Source organism: Caretta caretta, chromosome 4, assembly GCF_965140235.1.
Source record: "Caretta caretta isolate rCarCar2 chromosome 4, rCarCar1.hap1, whole genome shotgun sequence".
Lineage (NCBI taxonomy): Eukaryota > Metazoa > Chordata > Testudines > Cheloniidae > Caretta > Caretta caretta.
The window spans coordinates 102,506,006-102,523,393 of NC_134209.1; the positions used below are offsets into that span (position 1 = coordinate 102,506,006).

The window sequence follows — 17,388 nt, forward strand, 5'->3', positions numbered from 1 at the left end:
CAGTAAATTCAAATTCTTGAGCCTGACTTTGTAAAATATAGATGTTCTTGTGGTTACTTTGTCCTCGCTGTTACTGAAAAATAAATCCTAAAACTTGAGAAGAGTATTACACATTCCATATACTCAATAATTTAGTGGGTGAAGGAAATTAATGTCTTTTTTTGTTTTGTAGGTTTGTACAGAGGAGAAGTCACCAACCCTTGCCAATTTGGCGCATATGATGAGTTTATACAGTACACACAGTTATTCCAGAGACTGTTCTAACTGGATTAACGTAGTGTGTAGATATTTGCATGACTCCTTCTCAGATACCACATTTAACCTTGTAACTTATCTTGCAGAGGTAAATTTTACTGAAAATGTATTTCATTTAGACAGCCTGATTTAAACCATGCCTTTATTGATGACACATTTTTTATTTTTCACACTCCTGAAAATTTAAAAAATATATTTAGAAAGTCTTCTATGGAATAAAAGTGATATTAAAAGATAGTAGGATTTGGAGGGGAGAGGGTGGCTAAAACCATTTTTGAGTAGTGAATCTGAATTTTTAAATTGAAATGGTCGTCCCGCCAATGGCAGGTCCATTTTTTTATGGCAGTAATATTTTGCAATAAATCTTAAGTTCTGTCCCTTTACATCAGTTACTGGCACAGAGCTGCTTTTGCTTCTTTTTCATTCCTATCAAAGTCTCGATAAAGTACATATATTTCGGTTTTAAAGAAATATATTTAGAATATATATTAAAAGAAATTTTCTGATCCACATTAAGCTGTAATTTTAAGTTGCTCTCAGTAGAAAATAAATTTTAATCAGAGAGTAAAGAAGTAAATATTGTGTGGCATATTTTTCTAATTGTTTTGAGCACACAAAATTTAGTGAATAGTTCTGCAAGCCCTCCATGTGCAGAACTACCATTGCCTCTAATGTAAGTGCTCTGCATGGAGAGCTTACCAGAACTGGCCCTTAAAATGCATTGCTTAAAACTGACCACCCCGGTATCTCTTGATTTTTATTTTTCCCTGTATGAATCTTTGAGTTTTTGTGAATATTTTATTGATAAAGACCATAGCAATTGTATGGATCAAACTTCTGTAAGCCTTATAGATCAAAAGTCCTGTATATAACATTATTTGCAGTTTTTCCTGTTCTTGTACAGTATTGTTAAAGAAACATACATATAAATTCAGGGAGCTTTGGGATTTAGAAGAGTTGTTTTATTTAGTCTGAAATATTTTGCTTGTAGGTCCTTTAGGCCTGTGCTAACATTTAAAGTATCACCAAAATTATATTACTTAATGAATGAAAGATGTGAATACAGAAGAAAAATACTGGATTAGAACATACTGTTCTATTGTACTCTGCTGTATTCTCTTTTCCAAGCCAGATCTTGAAGTTTTGAAATAAATCTTTAATTTACCACATAAATATAAAAGGGAAAAAGAAATCTGTATCAAAGTTAGCTAGCATTTATTATTATATTATGACCTTTGTACTGTGTGCTGCCATCAAGCAACCTGATTAAAATGAACTTTTTCAATTTTATTTTTAGCTGTTAGAGAAAGGGTTATCCAGTATGCAGCAATCTTTATTGCAAATCATTTACAGTCTTCTGAGTCATATTGACCTGTCTGCAGCACCAGTGAAGCAGTTTAATCTGGAGATCATAAAGGTTATTGGTAAATATGTTCAGGTATGTATTCTGAAAATGTAAATAACCAGAAAACATTGTATATTTATGAAGTCAAGAAAAATTTCATGCAGATGCACTTAGCACTATTTTTGAATGCAGATTATTGAAAAATATAGTCACTTGACTTTACTAAGATGACAGCGCTAAGTGAAATCCAGTAGTGTTTGTTTTATAAGTAGTGGACCCAAACCTGTATACACTTGCCTATGTATTTAACTGTACTCACATTAGTAGACTTACTGACTTTAATGGAACTACTTACAAGAGTAAATTTACACAAATATCTATTTACAGGTTTGGGCCTCTATGTATATAGTGATAACAAAATATGAGCTTTCAGCTATCAGAGTGCAATTTTGTGAATAAGGGAATATGTTTACATCCAAATACTGCAGAAATTCCTTCTTTAGGCATATTTGTTTTCAAAGAGACGCTTCACAGTTAAATGCTTATTTGAACTACTTGCACCAATATTAATGTTCCTCAGCTGGACACGGACACAGACACATTAAAGTACAGCTTCATGAAATTCAAGTACATTTCTTTAGATGATAGCAACCATGACAAAATTATGCCTCTGGTAATTCATTGTTTCACATTTGCAACACAGTTTATAGAAAATGTAATCCCTGGGAGAAATTTTGGCTTTTTATAGAAAAACTTCACAAAAATGCCTGAAGTGTATAATCATTTCAATCTACAAAGTTCTGATTTTTTTTCTTTATCCCTCAACTTTATTGTGAAATGTAGTTCCACAAAATGGCTTAATCGTAATTAACCAGGAATAGTAGTATTCTCTGGAAATTTTGTTATGATAGATATGCACTTTAGTTATTGTCCTCTTGTCAGGAGACATTAGGCATAACTGGATGATCAATGTAACCATAGTTTGCTGGCCTGACATCTGCTCTCTTCACCTTTAACTTCTTTAGGAACACTTTTTTTTATCTCTGTTGAATATAATCTTAATTAGTAATTTATGTGAAGAAGAAATTAGCTGTTGGAATGCTGGTGGTAATGAAAGAAAAGTACATAGTTTTAGCTGGATGCTTTGGCAGAGTAGAATTTGTTCTTTTCAATAACACGAAGTGAAAAAGGAAAAGAAAAGAAACATTTTTATGATGCTTTAGATATGGTAGGATTGGCTAGTTTCTCAGGACTCTACAGTGAGAATCTACTGTTAATAATTAAATTTAGTAAAGAACTACCCAAGACTGCGTATATTTGTAGTGAGATGTACACATGCATTGGGCACACCATAAGACTGAAGGCCAACAGATATCCATTACCAGTAAAGGTTCAGTTATTACTACAATTTGGAGAGTGATTGTTTATCTTATAAAATAGTAACTTTTAAAAAGTAACTTTTATTTATTATTTTATTTAAGAAAAAATCATTTTTACAAAGGTGTGAAACATACTGTTGATAAAGAGATTGCCATATATTTAAATGTTGTTTAGCAACTGTGTATATATTTTCAAAGACTGAAGCTTTTTCAGTCAGGGAGAATCCTAAAACTTTGAGCAACATAAAAGCTCACCCTGCTGATATGCTTCTTCTGATGTGTTTTCTCTTTCTCTCCTCTCCTCCCCCCACCATCTTCCCAGCTGGAACTGCTCACTATTTTGAAGGCCATCAGTATTCAATTAAAGAGAGTGCACTTAGCCCATATGCTTCCTGTTGTGTTCTCGTACTCTTGTCCTGATTACTTCAAAGGCTGCTTCAGCCTGACCCCATATAAAATGCTTGTAGATGCTTCTGCTTTGTTTATGTGGGGGGTGTCTGAAACTGATTTAAAGAATAAAACCTTTTTTATGTATATATTATTAAATTTAACCTGCACTGAAGTCTAAATAGTTAAAGTAAAGCTGCAGGAAGATATATCATCTATTCAAAATTTTGCTGAATGGCTTTTAAAATAGCATTAGAACAAATAAAGCAACAATCTTGGCAAAAATCCATCTAGTTCAGCTGTTTGGTTGTGAACTTGCTGTTTAAAATGAAATTAACAATTTTGGATGATTTGAAAAAAGACTTCAGTAAAGCTGCTTGAATTTGAAATGGCAGAAGGAAGAAGAGGAAAATAGAGCCACTTTCCTGGAGCACTTTTAAATTTGAGAAAACTGCTTCCTTACTTCAAGTACCAATTCACAATACAATCCTTTGGACGACTAAGGCAATATTACCTTAGTACATAATTTTAAAATGTTTGTTCCAATAGAAACTGCTTCAGTGGTTTTGGTTACTTTTCATATAGAAGCACAAATACCTTCATGCTTTCTTCCATGCTGCCCCCACACACTTGGTAAGTGCTTCTACACAGCCACATCATTAGTCACCTTCAAATCCCTCCTCAAAACTCTGATGCCTACACAAATTTTCACAATGGGTAATTTCACTCATGGGCAGAGACCACTGCCTTACATGCAGGTTAATATTGTCTCATTGTTTCCTTGTACTCCCCCATCTGTCTGTGTCCAGCTAGTCTTTTGTCTTATATTTAGATTGTAAACTTCTTGGCACAGGGATGATCTTTTTGTTCTGGGTTTGTACAGAGCCTAATACAGTGGCATAGCTAGGATGGGACACCTGGGTGGGCCCTGACTTTGGGTGGGTGGGTGGGCATTGAGGGGGGCAAGGGAGGGGCAGCAGGGATCGGAGCTGCTTCCCCCCACCCTCTCCAGCCGGCCTTGCAGCGGCGATGGACATGCTGGCCAGGGGTCCCTGGGGGCCCATGCGTGCATCTGGGGAGTGGGGTCAGGGCGCAGGGGCTTCCCTGCTTAGCCTGCCTGCCCAGTACTCCATCCGGGGAGGGGGGTTGGGGTGCGGTGGCTTGTCCCGCTCCACCTATATGCTCGGTGCTCCAGCTGGGGAGCGGGGTTGGGGTGCGGGGCTTGTCCCACTCTGTCCACTTGTAAGGCGCTCCAGCCAGGAAGAGAAGTTGGGATGCGGGGGCTTGTGGGCGGGCAAGCCCCCGTACCCTAACCACGCTCCCCGGCTGCAGTGCCGGGCAGGCTAAGTGGGGCAAGCCCCTGCTCCCTGAACTCACTCCCCAGATGCGCGCCTTGGCCCCTGGGGGCCCTCTGGCCAGCGTGTCCATTGCCCACTGCAACGCAGAGCGGGGCAAGCACTGGAGCCGGAACAGAGCCTGGCAGGATGGTGGTTGTCTTGGATGCTAAGTGGGTGGGCCATTGCCCACCCAGGCCCACTCGTGGCTATGCCCAGGCCTAATCGGGTGGAGTTCTGGTCCATGAGAGGGGCTCCTATGTGGTACAGTAATACAAATAAATAAAAATAATAGAAGAGGGCCAACTTCACTCTCAAATTCACACACATACTAAATATATAGAAAGCTCCTGTAATCTCTTTCCTAGACAGTAGTCTCTTTTAAAGGGGTATTATCCAATATCCAGAATTACCTATTTTTTTTAGGTTTTTAAAAAATATTTTATCATGTTAATTGCAATATTGCTCTATTAATAATTTTTTATAAAATAAAAAATACAATTTCTTGACAAAATCTTTAACAGTATGTACTTAAAGTTGCTGGTAAATATAGCTGTGATTTAAGTACAGAGAAAACAAAAGCAAATTGATATTCAAATATTATAATCCCCATTCTGCATATAGATACCCCCATTGTAAAATAATATTTTTTGGAGTTCTTTTTCACCCTTACATCTGTTTTCAGTCTGCAAGATTTGCAAACATACAAAGATAACTACCTAATACATCAGTTGTCCAGTAAATAATTATGTCAGCTTTAACCTAAAAATTCACGTAGAAACAATTTTTTAATTAAATACCTTAAGGATACTTTTATGGTGCAACTATTATTTGTGGCAAGTGTCATAACCCTTACATTAATTACTTTTTCTCTCTTAAACCTTATCTAAATATATCCGCATTAAGTCACTCTTAAAAAAGACACAACAGTGGTGGTTGTTTGAATAAGAGATGCACTTCTCAATGAGAGCACTAACTTTAACACCTAATTTGCTTGCTTTCTAATGTTTTCTAATTCATACATTCTTGAAAGGTGATATATATTTAAATAACTGATATCTGTCTGCAGCTTTGTCTCCATCTTAATAAAGATTTTGTCTGTGGCATTTCCTTAGTTTTAAAGTACACCTAATATGAAATTTTGGAAAGCAGTGAGCTTGTAGAGACATTCTTCTTGTTCTGACTTTGAAGTCCGCAGGAAGAGAACCCTACTCGTGCATACAATCTAAGAAGTAGAAGCAAGGATATCTCTTCCTGGGAACCTCGTGGAGTCTGCAGGAAGTGGGAGAATGGACCAAAAAAGAAAAAAAAAAAAATCAGGGTCAATGTATTGCAGCTTTGCTCCTTTCTTTCCTGTAAATCTCCTGAGGTCCCCAGGAGGGTGAGACCCACTACTGCAGACTTTAAGAGGAACACAGGAGTTAGAGCGCCAACTGGGTAAATAGGATGTTTACTGAGATGTACTCAAACCCCACCCCCTATTGGTCACCAACCGGTTGATTGTGACTGACTGGTCGATCTTGGAGACTCTCCCTGTTGATCACAGTCTCAGGCCACTAAAAGTCTGGTAGTGTAGCGGGGCTGCCGCTAAGGCAGGCTCCCTGTCTGCCTTGGCACCATGCTGCTCCTGGAAACAGCCAGCATGCCCTTGCAGCCCCGTGGGACGGAGGAGCAGGGGTTTCTGTGCACTCCTGCCTGCAAGCACGACCTCTGTAGCTCCCATTGGCTGGGAACGGGGAGCTGTGGCCAATGGGAGCTACGGGAGTGGTGTCTGCAGAGAGGGGCAGTGTGTGGAGCCACATACCCCCGCAGGGGCACATTGGCCCCTTCCGGGAGCAGCATGGGGCAAGGGCAGGCAGGGAGCCTGCCTTAGCCCTGCTGCATCACTGACTGGGTGCTGTCTGAGGTAAGTGCTGCCTGGCAGGAGCCTGCACCCCAGCCCTGAGCCCATTCGTGGAGCCCATTCAGCACCCCCATATCCCCTCCTGCACCCAAACTCCCTCTTAGAGCCCATACCCCCTCATGGACCCCAACCCACAGCCCCAGCCCGGTGAAAATGAGTGAGGGTTGGGGAGAGGGAGGGATGGAGTGAGCAGGGTGGGGCTTTGGGGAAAGGGCAGGGTAGATTCTGAGTTGCACTTAAATTCAAAAAGTGATCTTATGTGTAAAAAGGTTGGAGACCACTATCCTATAGGCATTAGGATCCTCATTGGGGCCCTCAATCATCACCCTCAGGTGTCTGAGAATATTCCTCAGGTGTCAACCAAAGTCCTACTCCCCAAAACATGCACAAGCCTTGTGAGCTAAAATTGGATCATCAACCAAATGAGAAGTCTAAATAAGATTGTCAGTTTCCCAATTATACTATTTTGGCTTGAAAGGAGGCCAACTACTCTATTTGGGTTTGTTCTAATCTGCAGTCTAATAACGGTCCCCAACAAGTCTCCTAAGGCTTGCAGTTGGGTGATGCCCAGATGACCCTTTCCAAGGCTAATCAGGAGAGAAGGCAGCGAGCCTCATGGGATGTGCAGAGCCGTGGAACACCCTCATGCTGCTACCATTCCCTCCTTATGTACCTTTTCTCCAATGCCTCCCCTTCTGCTACTTCCAAAGACTCCTTTTCTCACTTTCCTTGCTCTACTACCTGCTTTCCTGTATGCTCTGTTATCTCCACTTTATTGTCTCTCTCCTTGAGGAGGAAGCAGAATGCAGGGTATATCCCCATCCCTACTAACCTCTGCCCCTTACAGACCATAAGGCCTTAATCTAGAATACAGAACACTGGGACAAGTTGTTTGTAGAAATGTTAGGAAGTATTATTTCACTATATAAAGTTCATTTCTTTATCACAAATTTTTTTTTTTATATCTGACTAACACATTCTAACAATTGTGTTTATCACAATGCATACATACATCAGACACTTTCAAGGCACATTCCTTCATGTAATGTCTTAATGCACTGTATAATGACAGTTTTATGCTATTCATTGCCTGGAGTGAACATGGCAGCTGAAATTTTGCCATATTTTGCTTTGTGCCTTCCAGACTTATATATACAAAGGGTACACATTGATATTGAAAGAGGTGAGCTTTTCTGTACGTGTTTTAAAACGGAAAAATCTGTGATTAACACCTGTCCACCTAAAGTATCATGAATAAAGTCTGCTGTGTGCTATAGATTGCTACATTTACTGGAAGTAACTATTTTGTAATGTGTGTACATTTTATTTTCTGGTAGAGTCCATACTGGAAGGAGGCCCTTAATATTTTGAAACTGGTGGTGTCTCGATCAGCAAGTCTCGTTGTACCTAATGATATTCCAAAATCTTATGGAGGTGATATAGGTTCTCCTGAAATCTCATTCACAAAAATGTTTAATAATGTCTCCAAGGAACTACCTGGGAAGACCTTAGATTTTCATTTTGATATATCAGAGGTAATTCTTATCTATAATTGGAATGTAATAATGACATCATATTACAATCTGAGATTCTCTTATTACTCATGTTTATAATGCAAGAGTTTTGAAAGATGTAATTAGAAAAAAATAAATACTAACCAGTTTTTAAGATTTAATAATATTAAACTCCTAAGTAGTTTATTTGTCAGACTTAATTAAATTAGACTACTACTGAAAAGTGAACTTTGGGTCCTGTTTGGGCTCAATTTGTGTAATCCTTCCTCTTTGAGCACTTCCTCATTGGAGTAGCCTCATTAAAGTCAATGGGACTACTCACATGAGAAAGTGGTCACCAATATAAGGGTTGCACTGCCAAGCCCTTAATCATCATAATTTGCCAAGAATTGTATATTCCATTTTTATCTCAAAAATAATTTAATCCTATCCAGTGTATTCCAGTCTTGTCATAAAGCAGCCTATCTAAACTTTAGTCAAGATTGCGTCTTTCTCACCAGTAGCATCAACTTTGACCTAAAAGGGCTTCAGCTATCTGTGGAAAATAATATGGTGCATATATACAAACCAAAAATGTCAGCTGTACGTAAATTATTTTGTGATTCAGATTACATTCCAACTGGGACAGAGTTCGGGTCACAAATTTTAGTGTATTAGAATTTTCATTTTGGGCTGTGGTTATCAACAGTAAAATGGGCAGTAATTTTTGCATTAAACAAGCTCAGATTTTTTTTTTTGTGGAATTTGATGTATTTTCTCTGACTGTTTAACGAGTAGAGTGCAAGTTTTACATGTACATTTCTCACTGAAGTCACTAGGTTGTCAAACTAGACCAAATGTGTTTTTATACTTTATAAACACACCTTGTTACATATTTTGCATTTCAAACAAACTGTTTCACAAAATCCTTCATTTAGTCATAAAGCCAATAGTAGAGTTTGGGGCCAGTTTAAAAAAAGGGGGCAAAAAAGAGTACATTAACAGGCCATAACCAACTTCCCAAAGCTTGAGAGAGTTCAGATCCTGTGTTCTGGTGTTGGCCCAGATATATTTTAAGATGAGATTTGAAAAAAGATTGGCTTTCCTGTATCAAGCTTACATATTTTTAAAAAGGAGTGGGGGGCAGCAAATATGCAAGATACAACTTCATGCAAAATATGGGTATGTTCTTCGTATTCTGGCTCATTCTGCACCTATGGTGTGTGGGTGCTTAGTATAATCACATATGAGGTTCTGCTGTTGCTTACGAAATTAAATTAGTAAACTGAGTTTTAGTGTAATACTACTAGTAGTTCTGAAATTGATGATAATGTCTTACTAATAAATATTTGAATTTGAAACTAACATTTAGACAAGTTAGACAAACACATGTCAGGGATGGAATAGGTATACTTAATCCTGCCTTAGTTCAGGGGGGATGAACTAGATGACCTTTTGTGGTCACTGCCAGCCCTGTATTTCTATGATTCTTTGATTTTATTTTATTTTTCATCTGGCAGACCCCAATTATTGGGAATAAATATGGTGATCAGCACAGTGCAGCTGGCAGAAATGGGAAGCCAAAAGTCATTGCTGTCACTCGGAGCACTTCTTCAACTTCATCTGGGTCCAATTCCAATGCCTTGGTCCCTGTCAGCTGGAAAAGGCCGCAGCTGTCACAGGTACATTATATGAAAATACAGCAAAATCCATGTGTCTCAATAAAAGAAGTACAGTGTAATGTATATAGTGTGTGTGTTTGAAATATAATTTGGAATCAACAGTATGTCTTAACAGTTACTGAATATTAGTTAACTATTTTGCAATGGTAACTGTATTGGCATAATGAAAATCTTTTTTCTTTAAAGATATTTCTTAAGACCTCAACATCTGAGATATCTGCTTATAAGTATCAGATGTTTTACACTTGTAATCTGCCTGGAAGATTTTGTATTTCTAATAAGTATTATGCTATGTGATTTATTTATTTATTTATTTTCAGAGAAGAACGAGAGAGAAGCTAATGAATGTGCTCTCACTGTGTGGTCCAGAATCTGGTCTCCCCAAAAATCCATCAGTAAGTATTTCTAAATTCCAGTAGCAAATACTAGTGCATGTTCAGGTCTGATAGTATTAATAAGAAAACAAAAAATATTTTGTCATAATTGCAGTTCAGAAATTCACAAAACTGGCTAATAAATTTCAAATTATAATTATTAATGAGGAATCATCAAAGGTGCTTCCAGTTAAGTACAGCAGGAGTCCATTCTTGGTCCAGTGCTATTCAGTATTTTTACCAATTACCTGTAGGAAGATATAAAATCATTGCTGATAAAGTTTGCAGATGACACAAAGATTGGGTTGCTTGCTAAATGAAAGGTCATCCCATCTAGGAACAAAGAATGTAGACTATACCCTGGAAAGCAGCAACTCTGAGAGGGACTTAGTTGTCATGGTACAGTGTTTTTCAAACTTCGGGTCGCAACCCAGTACTGGGTCGCGCGGCATGTCAGGCACTGGGTCTCTCTGGTCAGCACCACTGACTGGGATGTTAAAAGTCCCGTCGGCGGTGCCGCCCAGCTAAGGCAGGCTAGTCCCTACCTGTTTTGACACCTCGCTGTGCCCCGGAAGCAGCCAGCAACGGGTCCAGCTTTTAAGCAGGGGGCCATGGGGCTCCGTCTGCTGCCCCCACCCCAAGCACTGGCTCTGCACTCCAGCCAATGGGAACTGGGGGGAGGGTGGGAGGTGCCCGCGGGCGAGAGTCACGCAAAGCCACTTGCGTGCCTCCGTCTAGGAGCCGGACTTGCTGCTGGCCACTTCAGGCGCAGCACGGTCCATGGTGCTAGGACAGGTGGGAAGCCTGCCTCTGTATCTTGGCTGCACCGCTGACCAGGAGCCACCAGAGATAAGTCTGTGCCCCAACCCCCTGCCCCAGCCCTAAGCCCCCCAAACCTAGAACCCCTTCCTGCACCCCAAACTCCTCATCTCCCATCCCAGCCCAGAGCCTGCACCCCCAGCCCAGAGCCCTAACCCTCTCCTGCACCCCAACGCCCAGCCCTAACCCCCCCCAAACCCTCATCCCTGGCCCCACCCCAGAGCTTGCACCCCGCAGGCCAGAGCCCTGACCCCCTCCCCCACCCCAACCGTCTGCCCCAGCCCTGAGCCCCTCCCACACCCTAAACCCCTCATCCCCAGCTCCTTTGGGTCACGGGCATCAACAATTTTCTTCAACTGGGTCCCCAGAAAAAAAGTTTGAAAACCTCTGTCATAGTACTAACATGGCTACCCAACTGAACACAAACTCCCAGTGAGTTGGCTGTGGCTCAGGTTAACATGAATATATAAACAGCCAAATACTGAGCAGAAGTGGGGAAGTATCAGACAGCAGAGGACTTGCTGCACTTGTCTGTTCGTGAATCACCACTTATTCAAGAACATTTGACTGTGGTGGCTTTGTCTTCGGTGTCCTTGGCACTTCCTGGATTGGTGGCTGACTTATTGTTGATGGCACTGTTGTCTGCATCACGTCATACCCATCATTCATGGGTTACTGCTGACTTCCTGTTCAGTACTGAGAGGACTGACAGTGCAAATGCTATTTTTGGTACCGACAACAATTTTAGAGCACTCTGTATCTGCGGGTCTGATACCAACTTCTTCAGTTCCAATGCCTATTTCAGTAGTGTGTGTGTATGATGCTTGTACCAGTACTCAAAGTGCCTTCGACTGTACCGTCATCGGTGCCAATGAGGCTGGCATGGTGGACTGAAGATGATGTGGGCCATTTATTGGCTCCATCTGGAGTGGCTCCTTCATTACTGCCAGACTACTTGGAAGGGTCTTATGGATCAAATGTGGAAATCTCTCCATCTCCTTCGCGATACTGCTCTTAGAGATTTGTCAAGACCTCCTGCACATCACTACTGCTCCCGCAGTAGGGAAAAAGCATCCTGGCTTAGCTCCTACTAGCCACCAATCTCATATCCCTATCCCTAGTGACCTCCTTGGAATCCCTAAGAAGTTTCTCATTTGGCAAGGTCCCAATCATCGACTCAGTCCAGGGCCAGATCATCTGTTCCTACAGGGGTCTCTCCACCTGGACCACCTGTTCTAGAGCTACAGTCTGAGGGAGCTCCCTCTGACCTGGTACAGCCTGAACCTTTGATACAGTTACATATGTGACCACATGAGATTCCAGTGATTCTGCTTTCCTCTTTTTCCTCTTCATCAGATAATGCTATGGTGCCTGAGTCCTCATCTCTAGTACCAGAGGAGATGAATGACATCGTCACTGGGTATTCGGGCTGTTTGTTCAGAACACCCATAATTTAATGGCTGTTCTTCAATTCTCAACTCTTGGGAGAGTCTTTCTCCCTAAACATAAAGTGATATTGAAACCTGCCAAATCTCTGTGGAATATGCCAGCATCTATAGCACCTGTAGGTATGTGTTCTGACCTGGGACCATGCGGGTTCTGGGCTACTGACACTTCCACATTGCCACTGGAAGCTTACACTAGGATTTCCACTGGAAGACGCTGTTGAGCTAGGCTTTGCAGAAAGTACTGCCCAGCAGGGCCTGAATGGCTTCCACTCACATCCCACTGATAGGCTGATGCTAGTATTTAAACCAGAAACCCATCATGGGGATCTGTCTGAGCAACAGCACTGCCTGCCTGCCTCCATTCCAGACCTTGTTGCTGTCGACCCTAGACTCTGGCTTCTGACTCCGGTTGGTTCTCAACTATTTGCTTGCTGTCTATAACCTGGCACCTGATCCTGACTTCCTGATATCCTGACCCAGTTCACCCCAACTCTGCTATTCGCCTGCAACTTGGTGCCTGACCCAGACTTCCTGACATTGTGACCCTGCTCCCCCTCAGCCCTGCTACTTCACTCCTGATTGCAACTTAGTAGCTAACCAGTGCACACAGTCTGCCCACGACCCATCCTGACAACGTCCGCATGCAAGAGAGTGTTTTTTTGAGTGTTTTTTCTTGCATTCACCTCCTAATTCCCTGGTTGTGACTGCAGAAACTAAGAGAGTCTGGCGGGGAGGTATAAATCTACTAAAGACAGAGTCTAAACCGTTAGATTTGATGGGGAGAAAAGTGTATTCAACCTGATCATTGCAAATCCACATTGCCAACCAGCAAGCATTATTGTCTAAATAAGACTTTGTAAATTAGGACTCCATGTCCAAATTTATGGATAAGTTCCGTGAATCTCCAGGGAAGAGTTTGAGTCATTTATTACAGAGGGACATTTGGTGGCCAGGATGTCTTTAAAGTCAGCACTGGATATGGCAGATGTTTCATGTAAATCTGTGGTTTTAGCTGTGACGATGAGAAGGGCCTCGAGGCTATAGAACTCTAGCATAGTTCTTGAAGTTCAACAGGCCATAGAGAACTTATCGTTCGGTCAGTTTTTGTTTTCTGAGAAAACTGTCTAGACTTCACATTCGTTTAAGGACTACAGATCTACTTTATGGTCTTTCAGTGTTTACGCCCAGGCCATAAGAATGTCATTTTGCAGGTCAACAACATCACCAGCAATATTTCTCTAAGCGATACTTTCATCAGTTGTCCTACCCTGCTAGGTAGCAAAGTTTCTCTGGAAATGGACATAAATTAAAGAGGCAAAGATCTTCTGGCTCTACTTTTACTCAATCAGCCTCTCCTCCATCTTCAGGGAGGAGCAACCTATTTGACTTTTATATCAAGAACAGCATACCACTTGTGAACGTTTCAAACCAGTCTCATCAGTCTGGAGATAGATTGTCTCACTTCTACAGTTCTTGGGAAACAATAACTATGGACAGATGGGTCCTAAGCACTGTCGGATTACAATTTCTGTCTATCCCCCCAATTCTACTTCCCTACCTATCCCTTTTCAAGGACTCCTCTCATGAGCCTTCTGTTCTGCCCACCATTGTAGAACGTCCAGAATCTCTGGAGGCAATTGGACAAGCCTGTGACTTGCAGGTAGGAGGACAGACCAACTTCAACCATGCCTGAAGAGGAGGATGATGGAGGTTCTTCAGCAGGTTTGGCCTTTGTGTGCTCTAGGAGCTATAGAGGAGGCTCCTCCTCTTCATCGGGGAGAGGGATTCTACTCTTGGTACTTCCCGATCCCCAAGTCCAAGGTAGAGGGTGAGATGGATCCTCAATCTCTGCAGTCTCAGCAAATTTCTCATGGTTACTATTCTTCCTGCCTGAAATTACAATGACTGGTTTGTTTGTTCTCAATCTTCAGGATGCCTGTTTCCCTGTGGTGATTTTCCCAGGCTATGGGAAGTTCTTGAGATTCCTTGTTGTCAGTCAACACTGTCAGTACATGTTTCTTCCCTTTGGCCTGTCATCAGCCCCACAGGTCTTTACCAAATGCACGAAGGCGGTAGCAGCCCATGTCAGAAGGAGGGGAATTCATGTCGTCTTGTACCTATATGATTGGCTGGTGAGAAGCAGATCTAAAGAACAAGTCCTTAGTCATGTCCAGTTCACACTGGACCGCTTTGATCAACTGGGGGTGATTTTTCAAAAAAAATAAAGTCGATATTGACTCCATCTAAAAAAATCAAGTTCTTTGTCCCCCTTCTCGCGTCTATGAATTCAAAGGTCTTTCTCTCACACAAGCAATTCCAGACAATTTGGTGCCTTTATCTGGATCTCCAGTCTCATTCTTTGACCATGGTCTGTGTATGCATAAAGATACTAGGACATGTGGCTGAATGCATTTATGTGATTCAGCATGCAAGATTGCATCATCATCCTCTTCAGGCATGGTTGAAGTTGGTCTGTCCCCCTAGCTGCAAGTCACAGGCTTGTCCAATTGCCTCCAGAGATTCTGGACTTTCTACAGTGGTGGGCAGAACAGAATAATGTATGCTAGAGTGTTCCCTTTGCCCATCGTCCACTTTGGTGACTGATGCCTCCACACTAGGTTGAGGAGCACATCTAAGGGTATGTCTACACTACGAAATTAAATCTATCTTATAGAAGTCAATTTTTAGAAATGGATTTTGTACAGTCGATTGCGTATGTCCACACTAAGTGCATTAAGTCAGCGGAGTGCGTCCACAGTACCGTGGCTAACATCGACTTTCGGAGAAGAGTCCGCAAATTACAAATCTTAAAGGCAGAATCTTCATATACTTAGTTCAAAGACACAATGTCCTTAAGTCAACATCCAGAGTTTTTGTCCAAGGTATTTTCTTGTCTATATTCTTTCCTAAGCTGCACTCATATGTAGATAAGGAGCATTTCCATACGTTAGACGTAAGGCAGTGCTTGGTGTTCTGTCTGGAAAGGACTCAACCATTTCATTCATCACCTCAACTTTTTGTCTCCTAATAGAATTTCATAAAAGGTCTGTTGGTTTCCATACAGACAATTTCCAAGTGGATAACTTCCTGTATTATCACAGTTTATGGAGTAGCTCAGACTATGTCCCCACAAACATTATGGGCTTATTCAACAAGAGCCCAAGCAATGTTGGTCGCATTTCTCAGAGATGTTTTAGTATTGGACATTTGCAGGACTACTACATTGTCTTCTGTGCATACTTTTACCAAACATTATGCTATTACTGCAACATCTAGGTCAGGTGCAAGCTTTGGGAGAACAGTTGTGCAGTCACTGTTTATGCAGACTCCGAACCGCAGTACCTATCAGAACTTGCTTGTGAGTTGCCTGAGTGGAAAACACATCTGCAACCGCTCAAAGAAGAAAAGACTGTTACCTGTATTGTAACTGTTGCTCTTCGAGATGTCGGTGCGGATGTGTATTCCACGTCCTGCACTCGGTCCCCTCTGCATTGGAATCTCCAGTCTTAGAAGGAGCTGAGAGGGGGTCAGGGTGGCACCACCCTTACGTAGCCACAGGAGGGGCTACAAGGGCCACAAGTTGCAAGTGCCACCGTGACAGGTACTGCTAAGCAAAGTTCTCTGGCTTTAGTGCACTAGGCATGTGCACACCTGAGAGAAATACGTGTCTGCACTCACATTGTGAAGAATAACAGTTGCAATGCACATAAGTAACCATCTTTTATGGATTCTTCATCACTTAAATCAAAATATGGTATCTTTCTAAAAGATATGCTCTAGTTTCAGCGGAAGTTATTGAGCTTACTACAGGAATTAATGAGTGAAACACTGTAGCCTGTGTTATGCAGGTCAAATTAGATCGTCATAGTAGTATCTTCTGGCCTTAAATATCTGTTTATCTCATGGTTCCAGAAATTAAATCCTGGAGATTTCTTCTCCCCTTATTGCATCTTTCAAATTCCCAGTTAATTATATGCATTGCCAGGAGAATTACATATTGTATAGTTTAAGAGTAAAGGCTTCTAGTAACACTGTATCTTCCATCTCATAGGCTTCCCTGTATGTTATCTATTAACGTTATTTAAGCCATGTTTATTTCCATTATTATCTATTTCTGTAGGTTGTGTTTTCTTCTAATGAAGACTTGGAAGTTGGGGATCAACAAACAAGCCTTATTTCAACAACAGAAGAAGTAATTCAAGAGGAGGAAGTGGCTGTGGAAGATAACAGCAGTGAACAACAGTTTGGAGTTTTTAAAGATTTTGACTTTTTAGATGTTGAGCTGGAAGATGCAGAGGTGAGACCCTGGACTTTCTTTTTTAGAATTGGGGTTTCTATTTTAGAATGTTTTAAAAGCTGGGTTATGTTGGTACAATATTAAGGATTGGACAGCAGTCCCAAAACTTCACTGATTTTGATTTCCATCAAAACAAAACCTTGACTACAAATTTTGCAATGTCCAATGCAGGTCCCAGTTGTCTTTATGAAGGTGGGTTTAACTCCCCACTTATTCTGTAAGAATATGTTTTGTAGCCGGGGAAATAATAATTTTGACAGCATAAGATTTTGTTATTAAGACTGTGAAGCTTTGCCCACTGTGTAAGAATGCTGTCTGGTGCGATGGAATAGCATATTAAGAATGCACGCAATGTTAGGTACTCATGCGTTTCTACATTTCCAGAATTTCAAGTAGTAAGATAGCAATAGTATATACTGAAATGGAATACTATCTCAATGAATTGTCAGACTATCCCACCTGTGACAAAGCTCTGTCCTTGCCTCCGTGGGTCCTGCGTTTCCTGGCGGATTTCGCTAGCCTCAGAGGCTCACTGTGACCCTCCACGTAACCCTTCTTTCTCTAGAGACAAGGGTCACAGTCTACTGAGCCATTTTCATCATAAGCCAGCAAGGGAGGTGAGGAGAAATTATCCTTCCTTGCACAGTCTCTGTTGTCTCCCAGTCTCAGTGA

General features: G+C 41.3%; 1 protein-coding gene across 12 annotated transcripts in view; it reads left to right on the forward strand.

The window, feature by feature from the left end:
• FRYL (FRY like transcription coactivator) overlaps positions 1-17,388 on the forward strand; it is a 415,631-nt gene that overhangs the window by 331,893 nt on the left and 66,350 nt on the right. For all 12 annotated transcript variants that reach the window (XM_048848366.2, XM_048848367.2, XM_048848354.2 and 9 more), the window contains 6 exons: positions 173-343; positions 1,553-1,693; positions 7,941-8,138; positions 9,617-9,778; positions 10,099-10,173; positions 16,540-16,716. In XM_048848366.2, coding sequence (XP_048704323.1) covers positions 173-343; positions 1,553-1,693; positions 7,941-8,138; positions 9,617-9,778; positions 10,099-10,173; positions 16,540-16,716 — 924 coding nt within the window. The remainder of the gene's footprint in view (positions 1-172; positions 344-1,552; positions 1,694-7,940; positions 8,139-9,616; positions 9,779-10,098; positions 10,174-16,539; positions 16,717-17,388) is intronic.